Source organism: Arachis duranensis, chromosome 3 (genome assembly GCF_000817695.3).
Source record: "Arachis duranensis cultivar V14167 chromosome 3, aradu.V14167.gnm2.J7QH, whole genome shotgun sequence".
Taxonomy (NCBI): Eukaryota; Viridiplantae; Streptophyta; class Magnoliopsida; order Fabales; family Fabaceae; genus Arachis; species Arachis duranensis.
This window is the reverse complement of record NC_029774.3, coordinates 111909948-111929851: the sequence shown is the minus strand read 5'-3', so window position 1 is coordinate 111929851 and position 19904 is coordinate 111909948. Positions and strand designations below refer to the sequence as shown.

General features: G+C 38.0%; 1 protein-coding gene and 1 non-coding gene across 2 annotated transcripts; one reads left to right on the top strand and one right to left on the bottom strand.

Moving 5' to 3' along the window:
• Positions 1-647: 647 nt before the first annotated feature.
• Positions 648-751, bottom strand: LOC127746132 (small nucleolar RNA R71). Its single transcript, XR_008007751.1, has one exon. It is a non-coding gene; the product is annotated as a small nucleolar RNA R71 (small nucleolar RNA).
• An 11355-nt stretch (positions 752-12106) lies between these two features.
• LOC107480212 (uncharacterized) lies at positions 12107-18334 on the top strand. The gene is made up of 13 exons (XM_016100360.3): positions 12107-12487; positions 12591-12745; positions 12986-13077; positions 13965-14078; positions 14568-14898; positions 15016-15195; positions 15333-15413; positions 16246-16464; positions 16607-16749; positions 16872-17038; positions 17241-17458; positions 17581-17673; positions 17949-18334. Exons 1-13 carry the CDS (start codon positions 12280-12282, stop codon positions 18147-18149), a joined length of 2202 nt encoding a protein of 733 aa, XP_015955846.1. The 5' UTR covers positions 12107-12279; the 3' UTR covers positions 18150-18334.
• The last annotated feature ends 1570 nt before the right edge of the window (positions 18335-19904 follow it).

The following is a 19904-nucleotide window of genomic DNA, read 5'->3' as shown; positions in this document are numbered from 1 at the left end:
GTGTTTGGATTCTCCTTTCTTTATTCCCTTTCTTCTTCTACTAACAATATGGAACCTCTTTACTGTGACATAGAGGATTCCTCTTCCTTTTCTGTTCTCTTCTTTCTCATATGAGCAGGAACAAGAAAAAAGACATTCTTGTTGAAGCTGATTCAGAACCTGAAAGGACTCTGAAGAGGAAACTAAGAGAAGCTAAATCACAACAATCCAGAGACAACCTTGCTGAAATTTTCGAACAAGAAAAGGAGATGGCAGCTGAACCCAACAACAATAATGCAAGTAGGATGCTTGGTGATTATACCACACCTACGTCCAAGTTTGATGGAAAAAGTATCTCAATTCCTGCCATAGGAGCAAACAATTTTGAGCTGAAACCTCAATTAGTTGCTCTGATGCAACAGAACTGCAAGTTTCATGGACTTCCATCAGAAGATCCCTACCAGTTCTTAACTGAGTTCTTGGAGATCTGTGAGACTGTTAAGACTAATGGAGTAGATCTTGAAGTCTACAGGCTCATGTTTTTCCCTTTTGCTGTAAGAGACAGAGCTAGAGCATGGTTGGACTCTCAACCTAAAGATAGCCTGGACTCCTGGGATAAGCTGGTCACGGCCTTCTTGGCTAAGTTCTTTCTTCCTCAAAAACTGAGCAAGCTTAGAGTGGATGTTCAAACCTTCAAACAAAAAGATGGTGAATCCCTCTATGAAGCTTGGGAAAGATACAAGCAGATGACCAAAAGATGTCCTTCTGACATGTTTTTGGAATGGACCATGATAGATATATTCTATTATGGTCTATTTGAGTTCTCTAAGATGTCACTGGACCATTCTGCAGGTGGATCCATACCATATTGGCTCAGAACAAAATGTTGACTCAGCAAGTCAACATGATTTCTTAGAGTCTGAATGGATGGCAAAATGCATCCAACAGTACTAAAGAGGCATCTTCTGAAGAAGAAGCTTATGATCCTGAAAACCTTGCAATGGCAGAGGTAAATTACATGGGTGAACCTTCTGGAAACACCTATAATTCTTCATGGAGAAATCATCCAAATTTCTAATGGAAGGATCAACAAAAGCCTCAACAAGGCTTTAATAATGGTGGAAGAAACAGGCTCAGCAATAGCAAGCCTTTTCCATCATCTTCTTAGCAATAGACAGAGAATTCTGAGCAAAATATCCCTAACTTAGCAAATATAGTCTCTGATCTATCCAAAGCCACTTTAAGTTTCATGAGTAAAACAAGGTCCTCCATCAGAAATCTGGAGACACAAGTGGGCCAGCTGAGTAAGAAAGTCACTAAAACTCCTCCTAGTACTCTCCCAAGCAATACTGAAGAAAATCCAAAAAGAAAGTGCAAGGCCATTGATATAATCAATATGGCCGAACCTATAGAGGAAGGAGAGGATGTGAATCCCAATGAGGAAGACCTCATGGGATGTCTCTCAAGCAAGAACGAGTTCCCTATTGAGGACCCAAAGGAAACTGAAGCTCATATAGAGACCATAGAGATTCTATTAAACCTCCTTCTGTCATTCATGAGCTCTGAAGACTATTCTTCCTCTGAAGAGGATGAAAATGTAACTGGAGAGCAAGTTGCTCAATATCTAGGAGCTATCATGAAGCTGAATGCCAAGTTATTTGGTAATGAGACTTGGGAAGGTGAACCTCCCTTGCACATTGGTGAACTAGATACATGGGTTCAGCAAACTTTACCTCAAAAGAAACAAGATCCTGGTAAATTCTTAATACCATGTACCATAGGCACCATGACCTTTGAAAAGGCTCTGTGTGACCTAGGGTCAGGCATAAATCTGATGCCACTCTCTGTAATGGAAAGCTGGGGATCATTGAGGTACAACCTACCATATTCTCATTACAATTGGCAGCCAAGTCAGTAAGACAAGCTTATAGATTGGTAGAGGACGTGTTAGTAAAGGTTGAAGGCCTTTACATCCCTGCTGATTTCATAATCTTAGACACTAGAAAGGAGAAGGATGAATGCATCATCCTTGGAAGACCTTTCCTAGCCACAGCAGGAGCTGTGAAAGATGTTAACAGAGGAGAATTAGTCCTTCAATTGAATGGGGACTACCTTATGTTTAAAGCTCAAGGACCTTCTTCTTTAACAATGGAGAGGAAGCATGAAAAGCTTCTCTCAGTACAGAGTCAAACAAAGCCCCCACAATCAAGTTCTAAGTTTGGTGTTGGGAGGCCACAACCAAACTCTAAGTTTGGTGTTGAATCCCCACATTCAAACTCTAAGTTTGGTGTTAGGAGTCTACAACATTGACCTGATCACCTGTGTGGCTCCAAGAGAGCCCACTGTCAAGCTATTGACATTAAAGAAGCGCTTATTGGGAGGCAACCCAATTTTTATTTATCTAATTTTATTTTTCTTTTACTGTTCTTTAATGTTTTATTAGGTTCATGATCATGTGGAGTCACGAAAAAAATACTAAAATTAAAAACAGAATCAAAAATAGCAGAAGAAAAATCACACCCTGGAGGAAGGACTTACTGGCGTTCAAACGCCAGTAAGGAGCATCTGGCTGGCGTTCAACGACAGAACAGAGCATGGATCTGGCGTTGAACGCCAGAAACATACAGCAATCTGGCGTTTAAACGCTAGGATTGCACACTGAGGAAAGCTGGCATTCAACGCCAGAAACATGCTGTAGATGGGCGTTGAACGCTCAGAACAAGCATAAAGCTGGCGTTTAACGCCAGAAACAAGCATCAATATGGCGTTAAACGCCAGGATTGCACTCAGATGGCATTTTACATGCCTAATTGGTGCAGGGATGTTAAATCCTTGACACTTCAGGATCTGTAGACCCCACAGGATCCCCACCTACCTCAACTCACCTTCTCTCTTCTTCACCAATCACCTCAATCTCTCTTCCCCATCACCTCTTCACCATTTACATCCATCCATCTCTTTCCCACCCAATCCTACCCATATGGCCGAAACATACACATCTCTCCCTCTCCCCATATCTTCTTCTTCTTCTTTCATTCCTTCTTCTTTTGCTCGAGGACGAGCAACATTCTAAGTTTGGTGTGGTAAAAGCATAGCTTTTTTTGTTTTTCCATAACCATTGATGGCACCTAAGGCCAGAGAAACCTCAAGAAAGAGAAAAAAGGAAAGACAAAAGCTTCCACCTCTGAGTCATGGGAGATGGAGAGATTCATCTCAAAGGTCCATAGCTCAGTAGTAGAGCATTTGACTGCAAATCAAGAGATTCCTGAGATACCTCAGGAGATACATTTTCCTCCACACAATTATTGGGAGCAACTAAGGATAGGAGTACCAAAATCACTAGAGATCAAGCAACAAAGGTAAGGAAGAGACATAGAAGAACTCAAAGACATCATTGGTTCTTCAAGAAGAAAGCGCCACCATAACTAAGGTGGACTCATTCCTTGTTCTCATTTTTTCTATTTTTTCGGTTTTTATGCTATATGTGTGTTTATGTTTTGTGTCTCTACCTCATGATCATTAGTATTGAGTAACTATGTCTTAAGGATATGAATAATTCCATAAATCATTCACCTCTCTTAAATGAAAAATGTTTCTAATCCAAAAGAACAAGAAGTACATGAATTTTGAGATTATCCTTGAATTTAGTTTAATTATATTGATGTGGTGACAATAATTTTTTTTCTGAATGAATGCTTGAACAGTGCATATTTTTTATCTTGTTGTTTATGAATGTTAAAATTGTTGGCTCTTGAAAGAATGATGAACAAAGAGAAATGCTATTGATAATCTGAAAAATCATGAAAATTGATTCTTGAAGCAAGAAAAAGCAGTGAAAAAACAAAAGCTTGCGAAAAAAAAGGGCAAAAAAAATAGAAAGAAAAAGAAAAAACAAGCAGAAAAAGCCAATAGCCCTTAAAACCAAAAGGCAAGGGTAAAAAGGATCCAAGGCTTTGAGTATCAATGGATAGGAGGGCCCAAGGGAATAGAATCCAGGCCTAAGCGACTAAATCAAGCTGTCCCTAACCATGTGCTTGTGGCATGTAGGTCCAAGTGAAAAGCTTGAGACTGAGTGGTTAAAGTCGTGATCCAAAGCAAAAAAACGTGTGCTTAAGAGCTCTGGACACCTCTAACTGGGGACTTTAGCAAAGCTGAGTCACAATTTGAAAAGGTTCACCCAGCTATGTGTCTGTGACATTTATGTATCCGGTGGTAATACTGGAAAACAAAGTGCTTAGGGCCACGGTTTAGGGTTTAGAATCAATAACACCATCTGAAATTCTAAGTTCCTAGAGATGCCAATTATTCTAAACTTTAAAGGAAAAAGTGAGATGCCAAAACTGTTCAGAAGCAAAAAGTTACAAGTCCCGTTCATCTAATTAGAATTAATATTCATTGATATTTTGGGATTTATAGTATATTCTCTTCTTTTTATCCTAATTGATTTCCAGTTGCTTGGGGACAAGCAACAATTTAAGTTTGGTGTTGTGATGAGCGGATAATTTATACGCTTTTTGGCATTGTTTTTAGATAGTTTTTAGTATAATCTAGCTACTTTTAGGGATGTTTTCATTAGTTTTTATGCTAAATTCACATTTCTAGACTTTACTATGAGTTTGTGTATTTTTCTGTGATTTCAGGTATTTTCTTACTGAAATTGAGGGACCTGAGCAAAACTCTGATAAAAGGCTGACAAAGGACTGCTGATGTTGTTGTATTCTGACCTCCCTGCACTCGAAATAGATTTTCTAGAGCTACAAAACTCTAAATGGCGCGCTCTCAATAGCGTTGGAAATTAGACATCCAGAGCTTTCCAGCAATATATAATAGTTCATACTTTATTCAAGATTAAACGACGTAAACTGGCGCTCAACGCCAGTTCCATGTTGCATTCTGGAGTCAAACGCCAGAAACACGTCACGAACCAGAGTTGAACGCCAAAAGCACGTTACAACTTGGCGTTCAACTCCAAAAGAAGCCTCAGGTCATGTAAAGTTCAAGCTCAGCCCAAGCACACACCAAGTGGGCCCCGGAAGTGGATTTTTGCATCAATTACTTACTTCTGTAAACCCTAGTAGCTAGTATAGTATAAATAGGACTTTTTACTATTGTATTCGGGGTCTTTGACCATTCGGTCTTTTGACCATAGGTCCTTCTCCCTATTTTCAAATTCATATCATATTTTGGGAGCTGGCCATTCGGCCATGCCTGGACCTTCACTTATGTATTTTCATCGGTGGAGTCTCTACACACCATAGATTAAGGGTGTGGAGCTCCGCTGTACCTCAAGTTTTAATACAATTACTACTATTTTCTATTCAATTCGATTTATTCCTATTCTAAGATACCATTCGTACGTCAACCTGATGGATGTGATGATTCGTGACACTCATCATCATTCGTCCCTATGAACGTGTGCCTGACAACCACTTCTGTTCTGCAAGTGAAAGCTAGAGTGTGTATCTCTTGGATTTCCTAATGCACGACGCATGGTTGCCCTCACCTGACAACTGAGCCTTCCATTCCATGAGATCAGAGTCTTCATGGTATAAGCAAGAATTGATGGCGGCATTCAGAGAATCCAGAAAGTCTAAACCTTTTGTGTGGTATTCCGAGTAGGATTCAAGGATTGAATGACTGTGACAAGCTTCAAACTCGCGATTGTTGGGTGTGATGACAAACGCAAAAGAATCAAGGGATTCTATTCCAACATGATCGAGAACTGACAGATGATTAGCCGTGCCGTGACAGAGCATTTGGACCTTTTTCACTGAGATGATAGGATGTAGCCATTGACAACGGTGATGCCCTACATACAGCCTGCCATGGAAAGGAGTAAGAAGGATTGGATGAAGGCAGTAGGAAAACAAAGATTCAGAAGGAGCACAGCATCTTCATACGCCTATCCAAAATTCCCATCGATGATCTACATAAGTATTTCTATCTTTATTTTCAGTTTATTTACTATTATTATTCAAAAATTCTCACCATTTATTATCTGCCTGACTGAGATCTACAAGATGACCATAGCTTGCTTCATACCAACAATCTCTGTGGGATCGACCCTTACTCACGTAAGGTTTGTTACTTGGACGACCCAGTACACTTGCTGGTTAGTTGAGCGGAGTTGTGAAATTATGTTTAGACCATGGTATTGAGCACCAAGTCTTTGGGGCCATTACCTGGGACAATCAATTTCGAACAACAATTTAAGTATGAATCACAATTTCGTCCACCAGGTAACTATTTGAGTCCACAATATTCTCTTTTCCGTAAATAATCGCCAGAAAATCTTCATCAGGAAGGCTTCATTCATCTCTTGCAGCCTACAGAACCCCAATCCACCTTATTGGTTAGGTTGGCACAACATACTCTACTTAATCAGGTGTACCTTCTTTTGTAATTGTTGTCTCCCCAAACAAAGTTTCTAATTACCTTCTCCACTTCATTGCAAATCCCTTCGGGTATTTTAGTATGTTGCATATCATAATAGGCTAGAAGATTCAATACAGATTTTGCTAGTATAACTCTCCCTATAAGCGATAAATATTAGGTTTTTTCAGCCTTCTAATTTTTCTTGCACCTGTTGCAGCACATGCTCAAATTTTTCCTTGCCTCTTTTTTCTCATTGGTAATCGTAGATCCCAAATATTTGTCCAGACTCTGATTCTTCTGAAACTAGCATACTCTTTTTATGGCTTCTCTATCTTCCTCCCTTACATTATTGGAAAAAACTATGATTGTCTTTAGGGTATTTACTTTCAACGAGAGACTACACAAAATTCTTTCATAACTTCCATGACAAGCTGGATATGCTCCACACTCACTTTTGCAAACACTAATAAGTTGTCCAATAAAAAGAGGTGTGAGATGGTTGGTCCCTTTCTTCCCACCTAGATAGGTTTTCACAAGTTGTTCTCTATATACTTCTTAATAATTTGGGATAGTTTATCCATCACAATCACAAAGAGGTATGGTGATGCCGAGTCTCTTTGCCTTAACCCCGTGATGGGGTGAAACTTTCCATTTTTCCTCCATTCTAAAGTAACTTATAACACAATTAATAATAACTTCTCTTAGCTTATTAGTTACTCAAAATTCCACCACGCATTCATTAAGGAAGAATCACTTTACTTTATCATAAACTTTTTCAAAATCAAATTTGATTACCATGAATCCTTTTTCTCCCTTTCATCTTCCTCATAATGTGCATTATCCTTTTTGCAGTTAATATATTATCATGTATTTTCCTCCCTAGTACAAAACTTGACTACTGCGGAGCAATTATATCTTTAAGGCTTGGCTTAATTCTATCCACCACTACCTTAGACAACCCTTTATAGCTCACATTGCAAAGGGATATAGGCATGAATTGGGTGATAAACTTAGGGGTAGGCTGTTTGGGAATAAGGGTGTTATTCATCTTCTTAATATAGCTTGGTTCTTTCTAACATATATCAATCATAGAGGACATATTGGGACATACACAATTTCAACGGTCTTTATAAAAACTCGTTGGGAACCCATCCTCCCCATGGCTTTAAGCGATCCCATACGCATTCTTGATCTCTTCTCAGCTTGGGGGTAAATCCATACTACTTCTAATCTCTTTGGCCATGGGAGGATAAGGATGAGAGATATTCAAGGAATGTAGGCATACCTCCTCTTCCTTATACAACCTTTTGAAGAAGTTTATGGCATGAAGAGCTATAACCTCTTCTTTTTCCATCCACTCGCCATTGTCATCTTGAAATTTCAAAATTTAGTTCTTCCTCCTTTGTATGATGGTTTTAGTGTGGTAATACCTTGTGTTTTGGTAGCCTTCTACCACTTATCTTTCTCTTGAGTTTTGCATCCATATAACCTTTTCTCTTTCTAGTATGTTCTCCAGTTCCTCTTGAAGTTATTTATCCAATCTTTTTGGAAGGGGGTTATGTCCATAAGCCTTCACTTTTTAAATGATCCCTATCCAATTGATAAGCTTACGCTTCTATCTATCAACGTGTTCAAAGAAATCTCTATTCAACTCATTCAGTCCCTTGGTTAGATTTCTCAGATCTATATTCAAAGGTTCGTCTTTCTTCCAGTTACTCTCTATACACTCTTTAAACTCTGGGTAGAGGTTCCACATTACTTCAAAATAGAAAGATATGTCTCTTCTCTATATAAAATGAGGTTCAAAGGTGATCAGTAAAGGGTGATGGTTCGAATCAGTTCTCATAAGGACATCAACTCTAGCCTCTTCATATCTAGTCATCCACATCATATTAGCTAGTGTTCTATCTAGGTGTTTAAACACTCTATCTAGCCCCTGCCACTAAGGGTCTCTCCAAGTAAACTTACTTCCTACATACCCAAGGTCTGCTAGTCTACATGCATTTATCCACTATTTGAACTTTATACAAGCTCTAGAATCTATCACCCCTCCTCTTTTCTTTTTAGACATACAAGAAATATTGTTAAAATCTCCTACCACAAGCCATTCTTTGTTCACAATCGTCACGACCTCAATCATCTCATTCCTAAAACTTCTTCGAAGTCTTTCCTAGGGCTTGCATACATTGCAGTTAGTAACCAGTTACCCTGATTATTGCTCCAAACCTCTAACTGGACAAACTGGGTTTTCAATTGAATAATTCTCATAGTTAAATTAGGATCCTTCTAAAGAATCCATGTGTCCCATTAAAACCAATGACATTCCCTATGTGAAAAAAGTAAAAACCAAGTCTCCTAATGACATTCAATGCATGTTCACCATTACACCTAGTTTCTTAAAGAATAACAAAATCAGGCTTATAAACTTTGCAAAATTCCTTCAAAGAGCGAGTGAAAGCTTGACTCATTGGTCCCTTACAATTCCAAGAAAATACTATCATAAGGTTAGCATTAGACGAAATAGACCCAGAATTACCACTCCATTACCACCTTATCTCCCTCTAAAGATGTTTTCTCCATTCCTTTCGTAGTTATAGGGTTTTTGTCCAAACCTACCCCATAATCTTCCTTACCTCTTCCTTCGGCTATCGCCTTTTCTATCTCCATTGTCTTCCTTCGCACTTCTTCCTCAAATATTAATGCTACTTCTAGCATGATCTCTGAGTCTATAGAATGTGGATCCGACGGTTCTGGATCCATCGCAACGGCTAGGGCTGCACATGGATTGGATAATATCTGTGGTATTTATCCACATTTGATCCGCATTTTACGGATATTATCCGATCCGCAGAGTCATTGGATCGGGTCAGATCTAATCCGCACACTAATAGGATTCGGTAGCGGATATTGCATTGATATCTGCAGATTCACAGATCCATATAATAGCATAGTTTCATATTTCAAAAAACCTAACCCAGAAGCCCTTACCCCCCTTAAATGGCACTGCTCTCTCCTCTTTCACATCCCATACTCGTCTCTCTACTTCTCTCAAAGCTCACTACCGACCTCATCAATCAATGTCGTTCACTTCAGTCACCGGCGTCTCCTCCATCGTCGCGTCCCCTCCATTCTCTCCTTAGACCACGTCTACTTCCTCGTCTCCTTCATCGTGTCGTCATCTTTGTTCTTGTCGTTCCTCTTTTCTTCCTTGCCGCCTTGCCTCTTTGTTCGGTCGCCACTCACTTCTCCTCATCTGTTTGTTAGTGCTGTTAATCACTTAATCATCACCGTTGTTATGCTTCTGTCTCTGTTTGGTCGCTATTCTACTTCTGATCACTGTTCCAGTGCGGATCTACTTCACTTTTTGCAATTCTACTTCTGCTTCACTTCTGTAGTTCTAGATCTGCTTCTAGTTATTTTTTGTGATTTAAATTCTATTATGGTCTGATTCTGGTTTAATTAGAAATTGTTAGCCTTATGGTTCATGTTGTAGTGAAATTATTTTGACTTTTGTTTTGGATTTTTAATTTTTAAGAAAATTTTTTGAGTGGGTATATCCGATATCCGATCCTATCCTATCCGCAAATGTGTGGAGCAGATTGGATCGGATCCAAGCCTAAAAAATTTGGATATTGTATCTGATCTGATCTTATGGGATTAGTGTGGATCGGATCGAGATTTCGCTCACATCCGATCTGATCTGTGTGCAACCCTAGCAACGGCTTGGTCTTCTTCCATAAGGGCAGTTTTAGGCACTACTATATCTTTTTCCGTGCTTTGTGGAGAGTTTGGTTGAGGAACATGGCTCATACCTGGGGTGTGGTGGAAGCTGTTTATGATATTATTATTTGTTAAAGGTTTTGGATTTCTAGATTTTGGACTTTGTGGATCATTTTGTTGGGATGGTGTAAGGGTCACGTGTTGTGTTGTGTTCTGAATTGGTCATTATTAGGTTCATTATGGGTCTTAAGAGTATTCTGGATAGAAGCTGATGGATTTTCCAAACTTATTGGGCTTATTGGTCTCACTTGTGGGTTTTTCGATGATTAGGCTGTGATTGTTATGGCCTGGAAAGTTGCTAGGTGGGGTCGCATTAGTATGCTTAGTAGGATTTTCTTGGGGTTTTCTTTCTTGATCCTTTTGATTTTTCTTTGGCGGGCAACCTCTGCATCCTTATGATTGGATTCATTAGCATTTACGTCCTCTACAGATAAAACTGCAAACCTCGTATCATCCACGTTCTCTGTATTCTTTTTCCAACTCTTTTCATTCATGCCGTTCATCCCATTACTCCCTGCCGCATCACCTCCTTTTGTTCTCTTGTCACATGGCCGTCGTTGTATCACCATCCACAATCTAAAGTGATCTTGTGAATTTTCTTTTCCTGATTTACCCTCCTTATTTCCATTAATGGCCTCTTTGTCCTTTTGCGCACTTCGTCTTTACTGTTCATCTTCTCATCCTCTCCCTTGACTGTCCGAGCCCCCTACCGCTGCTTTACCCCCTTTCTCCTTTTCTACCATTGTCTTTGTTGGGAACTTATCCTTCTCATGGCCAACTTGCCACTCTCAAAACAGATGTCATATAACCTTTCATACTCCACTAGGTATTTTACTCCATTGATAGAGTATTTAGAAATAAGAGGTTCTATAAGATCTAGCTCTACACAACCATGCAAACTTTTTTTTGCATTTATCAACTGTATTAGAGTCCACCTTGAGCGTTCTTCCTACAACATTCCAATCCTTTCTAACATCTCCTTCTCATAGTACTCAATTGCTAATCTGGGGAAGCTTACCCAAGCCGCCACCATATCTATAGTTGCCTCCATGGGGTTGAATTTTGGCTTTTAGAACCGGATTGAGAGATAATGGTAAAAAATCTTTCATGGCCCCTCTGCCAGAACATAATCAAGGTCTTTTTGGGAGTAGAACTTGACCATGAAATGCTTTCTTGTTTCCCCCACGTGCTCTCTAGCCTTCTAGTTAGAATTGGTAGAAAAATATTCCTTCCCATCAGCTTAACAATTAAAACGTGTCTCACCATGGATGTCTAAGGTTCTTCATGGCAGCCTCATTTATCTCTTGTTGTTGCTCTTCCATCCTCCTCTATCTTTTCACTAAAAGTTCTTCTGGTTACTCTTTCATTCACAGCTTCTCCTTCTTCTTCCACCATTTAATCTTCCTCTCCAGCTTTGATGGATATTATTAGAATATATTAGGATCAATTAACATTTATTAGAATTATTTAATATATCTAAATATTTATTATAGGACATATTTATTATTTTGATTCTCTTAACACATATAAATACTCCTCTATATTGTACCATTCTAACAACTTGAATACACTCAAAACTTTTCTCTATTGTTCTTTCTTACCTTTCTAACAGATACATTTTCTGAGAAGCCTTACCCCTCCCCTGCTTTCCTTACATTCTTAGCTATCCTCATGGGTCCTCTCCAAGCTCACCTTGTGGTTCGTGAGAACGGGAGTGTCCTCCACAGACATAGCCACCCCTTGTAACGGTTGATTCGAACTCCCGATACTTGCTTAAGCGGATTAGTGAGCTAACAATTAGACCAATCTAACTTGATTACCTGGATTTTCTTTTTTAATCATGGAAAGTGCTTCAGTGTTTTTTGTCTTTTTTGTTCATACATACACACTCACACACTAACCTAGCAACTACTTGTTTCATATTTTTACAAAATATTTTGTTGGAAGCCCAATAAGAAGTTTGGGCTTGTCCCACAATGTTGATCGGCTTCGCTAGAATGGGATGAGGTTCGATGAGGCAGCTGCAGCTGCAGCAGCACCAGATAACGATGAAACGGCATTGAAGCAGCACAACGACCAAAGTTACCAAAACCGTTTTGAAGAAACTATAATCGGGAAGGCAATGCCATAACCATACTATCTGTAATGGCGACGACGACGCTGTTCACCCTCCATCTCTGTCGTTTTGGCCAAAGCTTCTCCAAAAAACTATTCTTTACGTCCCCTTCTTCTGACACTCTTCTGAACCCTCACCACGTCACGTTCCACCACAAATTACGCCGCCCGAACTCCTCCTCCGCCCCCGCTTTCTTCCGGCGCTTCTCAACTGTCGCAGCTGCTTCCACTTCCGGAGGTACATACCACTGTTTCTTCTTCTTTTCCCCCAAATTTGGTGCTTCTTTGGTATCAATGTTATTGAAAATTCGGTGTGTTTGGTTGTTTGAGGAATTTTGCAGAGGTGAATTACGATGGAATTGGAACAGCTGATGAAAAATATGATGTGATTGTGGTTGGAGGAGGGCACGCAGGTTGTGAAGCCGCACTTGCCTCTGCGCGTTTGGGTGCAAGAACTCTTCTTCTTACTCTCAACATTGACCGTATTGCCTGGCAGGTTTACTTTCCACTATTAGTATTGTCTTAGCTTCAATCATTAATTAATCTGCAATCCATGTTATAATTGTTAACATATTCATGTTGCAATGTACTTAATTCAACTGGTACAACTTCGCCTTTTGACTTGCTGTACCTTATGCGTATTGTGTGTATTTGGTTAAGCGCATGGTGTATGATGTGTGCTTCTGTCTCTATGCCAAGATTTGACGAGTTGCTAACTGAGCTGAGTTTGGTGCAGCCTTGCAATCCAGCTGTTGGTGGACCTGCGAAGTCTCAATTGGTTCACGAAGTGGATGCGCTAAGTGGTGAAATAGGGAAGATTGCTGACAGGTAAAGTGTGAGACTTGTAAAAGTTCATTTCTAGTTCTTTACCATACTTTAATTCCCTCGATTTTGTGAATGTAGATTGTCATGATCATTAGATGGTAACTGGCTTTACTTGCCTCATTTCCTTTCTGGGATTCCTTTAGACATTAGCTGCCATTTTTCTTTTGGTTATTTCAGTGAGGGTTGGTCCATTAAGTATTATTATTTATACTGGACAAAGATTAGGTAAAGATTTCCCAACTGTATTGCTATAATATTTACTTATTTAGCATATGATATGATAAGAACCCAATTTTCCAAATCCAAAATCCTGATCTTTTAATAAGATTGTTAAAGTTCTGCATTCCACCATTGTAGGTCATAATGAAAGGATGATAGGACATAATAAAGATAATGAAAAAGTGGCAATTATAAGTTGCCGAGTCTGCTGGGAAGTTGCAAAATTCTCTTACCTATCTGATTTTGAAGTTATATGAGCTTAGAGGTAAGAGTGTTGACATCTTCATTGCTTTAAATAGGGTGGAGTAGTTTGGGTCCATAAGGAGAGCATTACTCAGTTTGAATCTTGTATTATCTTTGTGCTTTACTTGTAGATCCTTGTGTCATTCTAATAATCTGCTGAAAATTCACAAGATTTTACTTCTTTCTTCAGTGATCACTATATATAAGATTAGAAGTTAGTAGATATAGTTTATTTCTTTCACTTCTAGTTGATGCTTCCTTTTTCTGTTTTTTATGTATTAGTATATAAGATATTTACTTTTGCTTTATGAGTAACTCTGCTATCTTTTATCTCTCAGTGATGGTTTTATAGTAAATTTCATTTGCATATATTCTAGTTTGAAGAGTTGGGGTTTTCTTCGCTCATACACGTATTTGCTTGTGTTCAGATGTTACTTGCAGAAGCGGGTGCTTAATGTATCCAGAGGACCTGCAGTTCGTGCATTACGTGCTCAAACTGATAAAAGGGAATATGCCATGCAAATGAAAAGTGTAGTAGAAAGGTAAGTTCACATCCATATATTTTATTTTCTGTGTAGTGTGTCATTTCCTGTATCCATTTTTCTACACAGCTTTTGCCTGTGTTTAATGACAGTCAATCAGTGGTAGAGCATGAACCAAAGTTTCAAAGGGTTAAAAATTTTAAGTAAAGTTCTAACGTTGGATTTTCCTTTGGATTTTCCTTTTTCAAAAAATATAATTATCTTAGTTATAATGCTTTAAAAATAAATCTATGCATAGCCGGTTACATATCATTTGAAAATTATAATTATTAGTAGCAACATTTCTCTAGCTCTATCAATTGTCTGTTTTTATAATTTTTATAATCAAGTATGAAGATAACAACAATAATAAGGACAAGACATGTAAGGGTTCTACATGGTGATGCTTTCCAACTCCAGTAGCCAGTTGTGTTTTCTTTTACATGCTCTATGCAAATGCTATTTTTAAGTTACTTCCTAGCTGATTTGTCTTTACTGTATCTTTTGCAGCACACCAAACCTTTCAATCAGAGAGGCTATGGTCACAGATATATTACTTGGGAAAAATGATAATGTGGAAGGTGTTTGTACATTTTTTGGGATGAAATTCTATGCTCCATCTGTTGTTCTCACAACAGGAACTTTTATGAGTGGCAAAATCTGGGTTGGTAGAACTTCCATGCCTGCAGGAAGAGCTGGCGAGTCTGCTTCTCATGGATTAACTGAGAACTTACAGCGTCTTGGTTTTGAAACTGATCGGCTGAAAACCGGAACCCCTGCCCGAGTGGACATTCGTACTGTAGATTTCTCAGGTTTAGAGCCTCAGCATGGAGACAAAGAGGTTTATCCATTTAATCCTATATTTATGTTCGTTAGATTGAAGTTTTGGGTCAAATCAAGTGTTTCCTCTGCAATTAAAAAGAAAAAGAAAACCTCAGTTTATGTTCATAATTGGCAGGTCAGCTGGTTTAGTTTTGATCCTGATGTCCATATTGAAAGAGAACAGATGTGCTGCTATCTAACCCGTACTACAGGTAGAACTCACCAGATAATAAGAGATAACTTACATGAAACACCAACTTATGGAGGATGGGTTGAAGCTAAAGGACCAAGATATTGTCCTTCCATTGAAGATAAGGTATGTTTCAACAATACTAGTTGCTAAAAAACAGTTATTAACTTGTTTTCCTTAACCAGTATTATATTTACAGAGTTAGCGATGTTTAAATATGCGTTCCATATTATATTCTGATTTAATATATCGTTCACCTCTAGATTGTAAGGTTCCAAGATAAAGAGTCTCATCAAATATTTCTTGAACCAGAGGGTCGCAGTGTGCCTGAGCTCTATGTGCAGGTAAGATGGATATTTATTTTCTTATTTGTATTCTGAAAGATATTTGAGTAAAATAGTGTGTGGCAAAGATTAATGAATTAAATATTAAACTGATGTAGTTTTGGCAATGGAACAAAAATAAGTTGCAAAAGTAATTATAACAAATGTATTTACCTGGTTTACCACTGTAGGGGATAGTGATGCTTTTGTGTTGTAGTATTCTGGACTGGTGGAAGCATCCCTCTAATGTGTGGGCGTGATCTGAATTTTCTGGTATCCTTGTTTATAATAAATACGACTATTACATGTTTTGAAGCCTTACCAACTGTATAAAACCAACATATGAAAAAGGATGAATATGGGATTCTATTGTCTTGTCTAATAAAACAAGGATGTGTTATGGATTTGAGTTGCAGATTGATGGAAGAACTTTTTCTTTTAACAAAGGATAATGTCTGAAGTTGGATGAGTTGGAAATTACAATTATGTGATTTAGTATATGGTCTTTTGTTGCTTTTTTCTGGTTAGGGAAGTTTTTTGGTGAGGGAGATGATCTTGGTTTATATCCTTTTATTTTGCTGGCATTTCTATTTATAGCAGGGATATTTAGTGCACTGTTTGTCTTTGGAATCTTGGATAAGGCTTTGTTGCTGATGTTGGTTTGTGATTTTTAATTTGCTCTTTTTGAGCATAATGTCTACATGATCGTTATGTTTAAAGCTTTTAGCTTTTTTCATGAGTTGGGCTTTCTAAATTGTGAACTTGTAGTAGTCAACTAAACCGTAAAACTTACTTACAATGTTGATATTCATGCAATTAACCTTTCTGTTCTCTTTTATAATAAATCTTTTAGGGGTTCTCAACAGGTTTGCCAGAGAGATTACAACTACCTTTGCTCAGAACTTTGCCTGGACTTGAGAACTGTTCAATGTTGAGGCCTGCATATGCTGTAGAGTATGATTATTTACCTGCTCATCAATGTGCTAGGTCTCTTATGACAAAGAAAATACAAGGATTATTCTTCTCTGGTCAGATAAATGGAACTACTGGCTATGAGGAAGCTGCAGCACAGGTATTCCCTTAAAGTTTATCTGTGCATATATATCTAATGTTTTGTCTTTGTGCTTATTGCAAATTAGGCAAGAGGATTTCGTTAAAATCTTCTTGGCTATTTAGGTTTTTTATGCTAACAATTTACCATCTTCTCACTTTAGGGCATAATTTCTGGCATCAATGCGGCTAGATATGCAGATGGTAAGCAACTCATTGTCCTTGAAAGAGAGAGCAGCTATATAGGAACATTAATTGATGACCTAGTTACCAAGGATCTGCGAGAACCTTATCGCATGTTAACAAGGTACATTAAACATTTCAGCTCATGTACACAAGCATGCTGTTTCATTCAGTCTCTCATTTTTTAACAATTACATTTTATCCCCTTTTTTTTTTGACAATTACACCTTATTTATTTCATGTTAGCCGCTCAGAGCATCGGTTACTCTTGAGATCTGATAATGCTGATAGCCGTCTCACCCCCTTGGCTCATGAAATTGGGTTGATAGATGATAGACGGTGGAAACTGTATCAGGAGAAACAGGCTCGAATTTCTGAGGAAAAGAAGCGATTGAGAAGTGTCAGAATTTCAGGTTTGTTTCTGCACTCTGTTTCATGGAAATTCACTCTCTGGAAAGCCCTTTCTATATATGGGATTGGCCGAATCTCTTCCCTTGGCAAAAAAAACCCGGTGATATTTTCATATAAATAATCAATTCTAATGTTAGTACAAATTTTAGCTCTTCTTTTATTATCAATTCTAATGGCAGTCCCTTACAATCATCATGTCATCAGGGGGAGACTTGGCTGCTGAAGTTTCTCGAGTCTCCGGTCAGCCAGTGAGGGACTCTTCAACATTGGAAAGTCTTCTTAAGAAACCACACATACAATATGGAATTCTTGATGAGCATGGCTGTGGTAACATAGAGTTATCTAGAATAGAGAAAGAATGTGTTGAGATCGATATTAAGTACGAAGGTTTCATCTTGCGTCAGCAAAGCCAGCTTCAACAGGTCTGTGTTTTATCCATATCAATAAGAAAAGTCAGGGCTTCTTTGCTTATGGTCCTTCACTACGGGAATCATTTGATGCTTGTACATAATGTCAATCTCATGTTGTGTGGATTTACCTGCAGATGGTTACTCAACAACATAGACAACTTCCCGAAGACTTGGATTACCATATGATTACAACGTTATCTATTGAAGCACGTGAAAAGCTTTCCAAGGTTTGTGGCACATATATTTGGACAATATAGCAGTTTGGATAGAACAGAGCAGACTGAAATGCATCTTTGAATCCACAAGTGCAATCCACAAATTTTTCATAATTAAACCAGATATTCATGGGATTATCCGGAAACCGGAAACAAACAATCCATACAGTACTAGTTAATTTGCTATCAAAGATAGTCTGATATTCATCCTACATTGAGAGTTTGACATTATGTATAAGTTATCATTTTTCTCCCATGGTCTCAATAAGTTCTTTCAATGATTTCAGGTTAGGCCGCAAACCATTGGTCAGGCAAGCAGAGTTGGTGGAGTGAGCCCTGCTGACATTACTGCTCTACTAATTGTGCTTGAAGCTAATCGGAGGAAAGCTCAGGAACAAAGCAGGTACAAAATAATGAATGCTATGCGAGCAAAAGCCCTAGAGGAGGAGGTGCCTGAAGTTTCTTGCCCCGAAACAGTCAGCTCTTGATCAGTTACCTACCATTCTATCGATTTTGAAATCCTAGATGAATACACAAGGAAAGGAGAAAAAGTAAAAAGAAATTTATTGTTATAAATATATTTTTGTTGCCCATTTGACAATTTCTCTCCCCCAGTTGATGTAAAATTAAAAATTGTAAGTGCAGAAATAAAGTTATTTATCGTGGGCATAAATCTCTCTTGTTAATAAAATATGATCTTAAAGTAGCCATAAATTGTGGTAAGAAAATTTTTAGTAAATTAATAATGCAGAAGAAATATTTGATCTTTATATATCTTAAAACCCCAACAAAAAGATAATATCTTCAAACAAATTAATGATAATTTTGTAATTACTGAGAAATAGTATATTTTTATGGATTAATTTTAGCATACAAGCATTTAGCATTTACAAGTGTTACAAGTGTTGAACCTTACTAATACCCTAAACGCGCTTTAATTGTTACGTACAAGTCACGCGCTATATAACAGAATTTAGTTTCAATCAAAATCAATTAACGCGCGAATATCTCTCTTCCAATCTTTAAAAGATTTCGTTATCTTCTTCGAAACTCTTGCCAAGTTTCTTTGTTCTCCTTCTCGTGTTCTCCCTTGGTCTTTTGGATCCTTCTTTCTTCTGCATTTATCACTTTATTTTTCGTCATTCACCTAAGTTTTGCGAACTGTAACACTAGTTTCGTTTTATTTCGAATTTCTGGTTTCTGAAATCAAATTTTGAAGTCCTTTTGAAGATAATAGATGATTCAACCTCAGATTGTCAGCTCAATCACGTCGAAGTGGATTCAATCTCAGATTGTCAGCTCAATCACGGCGAAGTGGATTTTGAATTTGAATCGAACGAAGTTCCTGAGGTTTGATTTAGTTTCAGCTAATTATGATTGTCTAGCTGAATAATTCGTGAACATAGACTGAAATTAATGCGTGAACATAATCTGTGGATTGAATCTAATGTATTAGTTTTGATTAATTATCTGCAATTTATAGCAGATGCTCAGGTGTAGATCAGAACTTTTTGGGTGTATTTTTAGGGAGGTTTAGGTGTATTTTAGGAAAGTTTGGGTGTATTCACAGTTTATGGTTTTTCTTATTATTTTTAATTAACTTGTTGTCGTTCGGGTGTATATCAGGAGTCCTTGGGTGTATGTTACTTTGATTGTTATTTTTTTTATGAGGTGCAGAAATTCTATAGTATTTTCTTATTTTTAACATGTATTTTGCAACCACTCTCTGTTGTTGATGAGCAGCTTATTCCCAGGGTTGGAATGACTTTTAAAAACCTTGAAGATACTGCAAAATTTTACAAGGACTATGTCAAGGCTGTAGGTTTTTCTACAAGAGTTCAGAGCACAAATAAAAAGGGAAACGAAATTAAGAATCAATTGATCACATGTAGCAGAGAGGGAAAATGGAAATTTAAAATATCTCCGACCGAGAAGACAAATCCCACAGCTAGTGTTAATTGTCCTGCAAGAATTTATACACATACATTAAAGGATGTTGGTTCTTGGATCATTTCGAAGGTCGTGCTGCATCATTCACACCCCTGCTGTCCAACTCAAGCAAAGATGCTCAAACAGCACAGGGAACTAAGCATGTCCGTTCGTCATACAATAGAGAATAACGAGGAGACCGATATCAGACCAAGCAAAACATTCCAATCATTCGTTGCCGCAGCTGTGGGTCACCGCGAGTTAAATTTTATTGAAAAGGATGTGAGAAATTACATCACAAGAGAAGTGCGGAA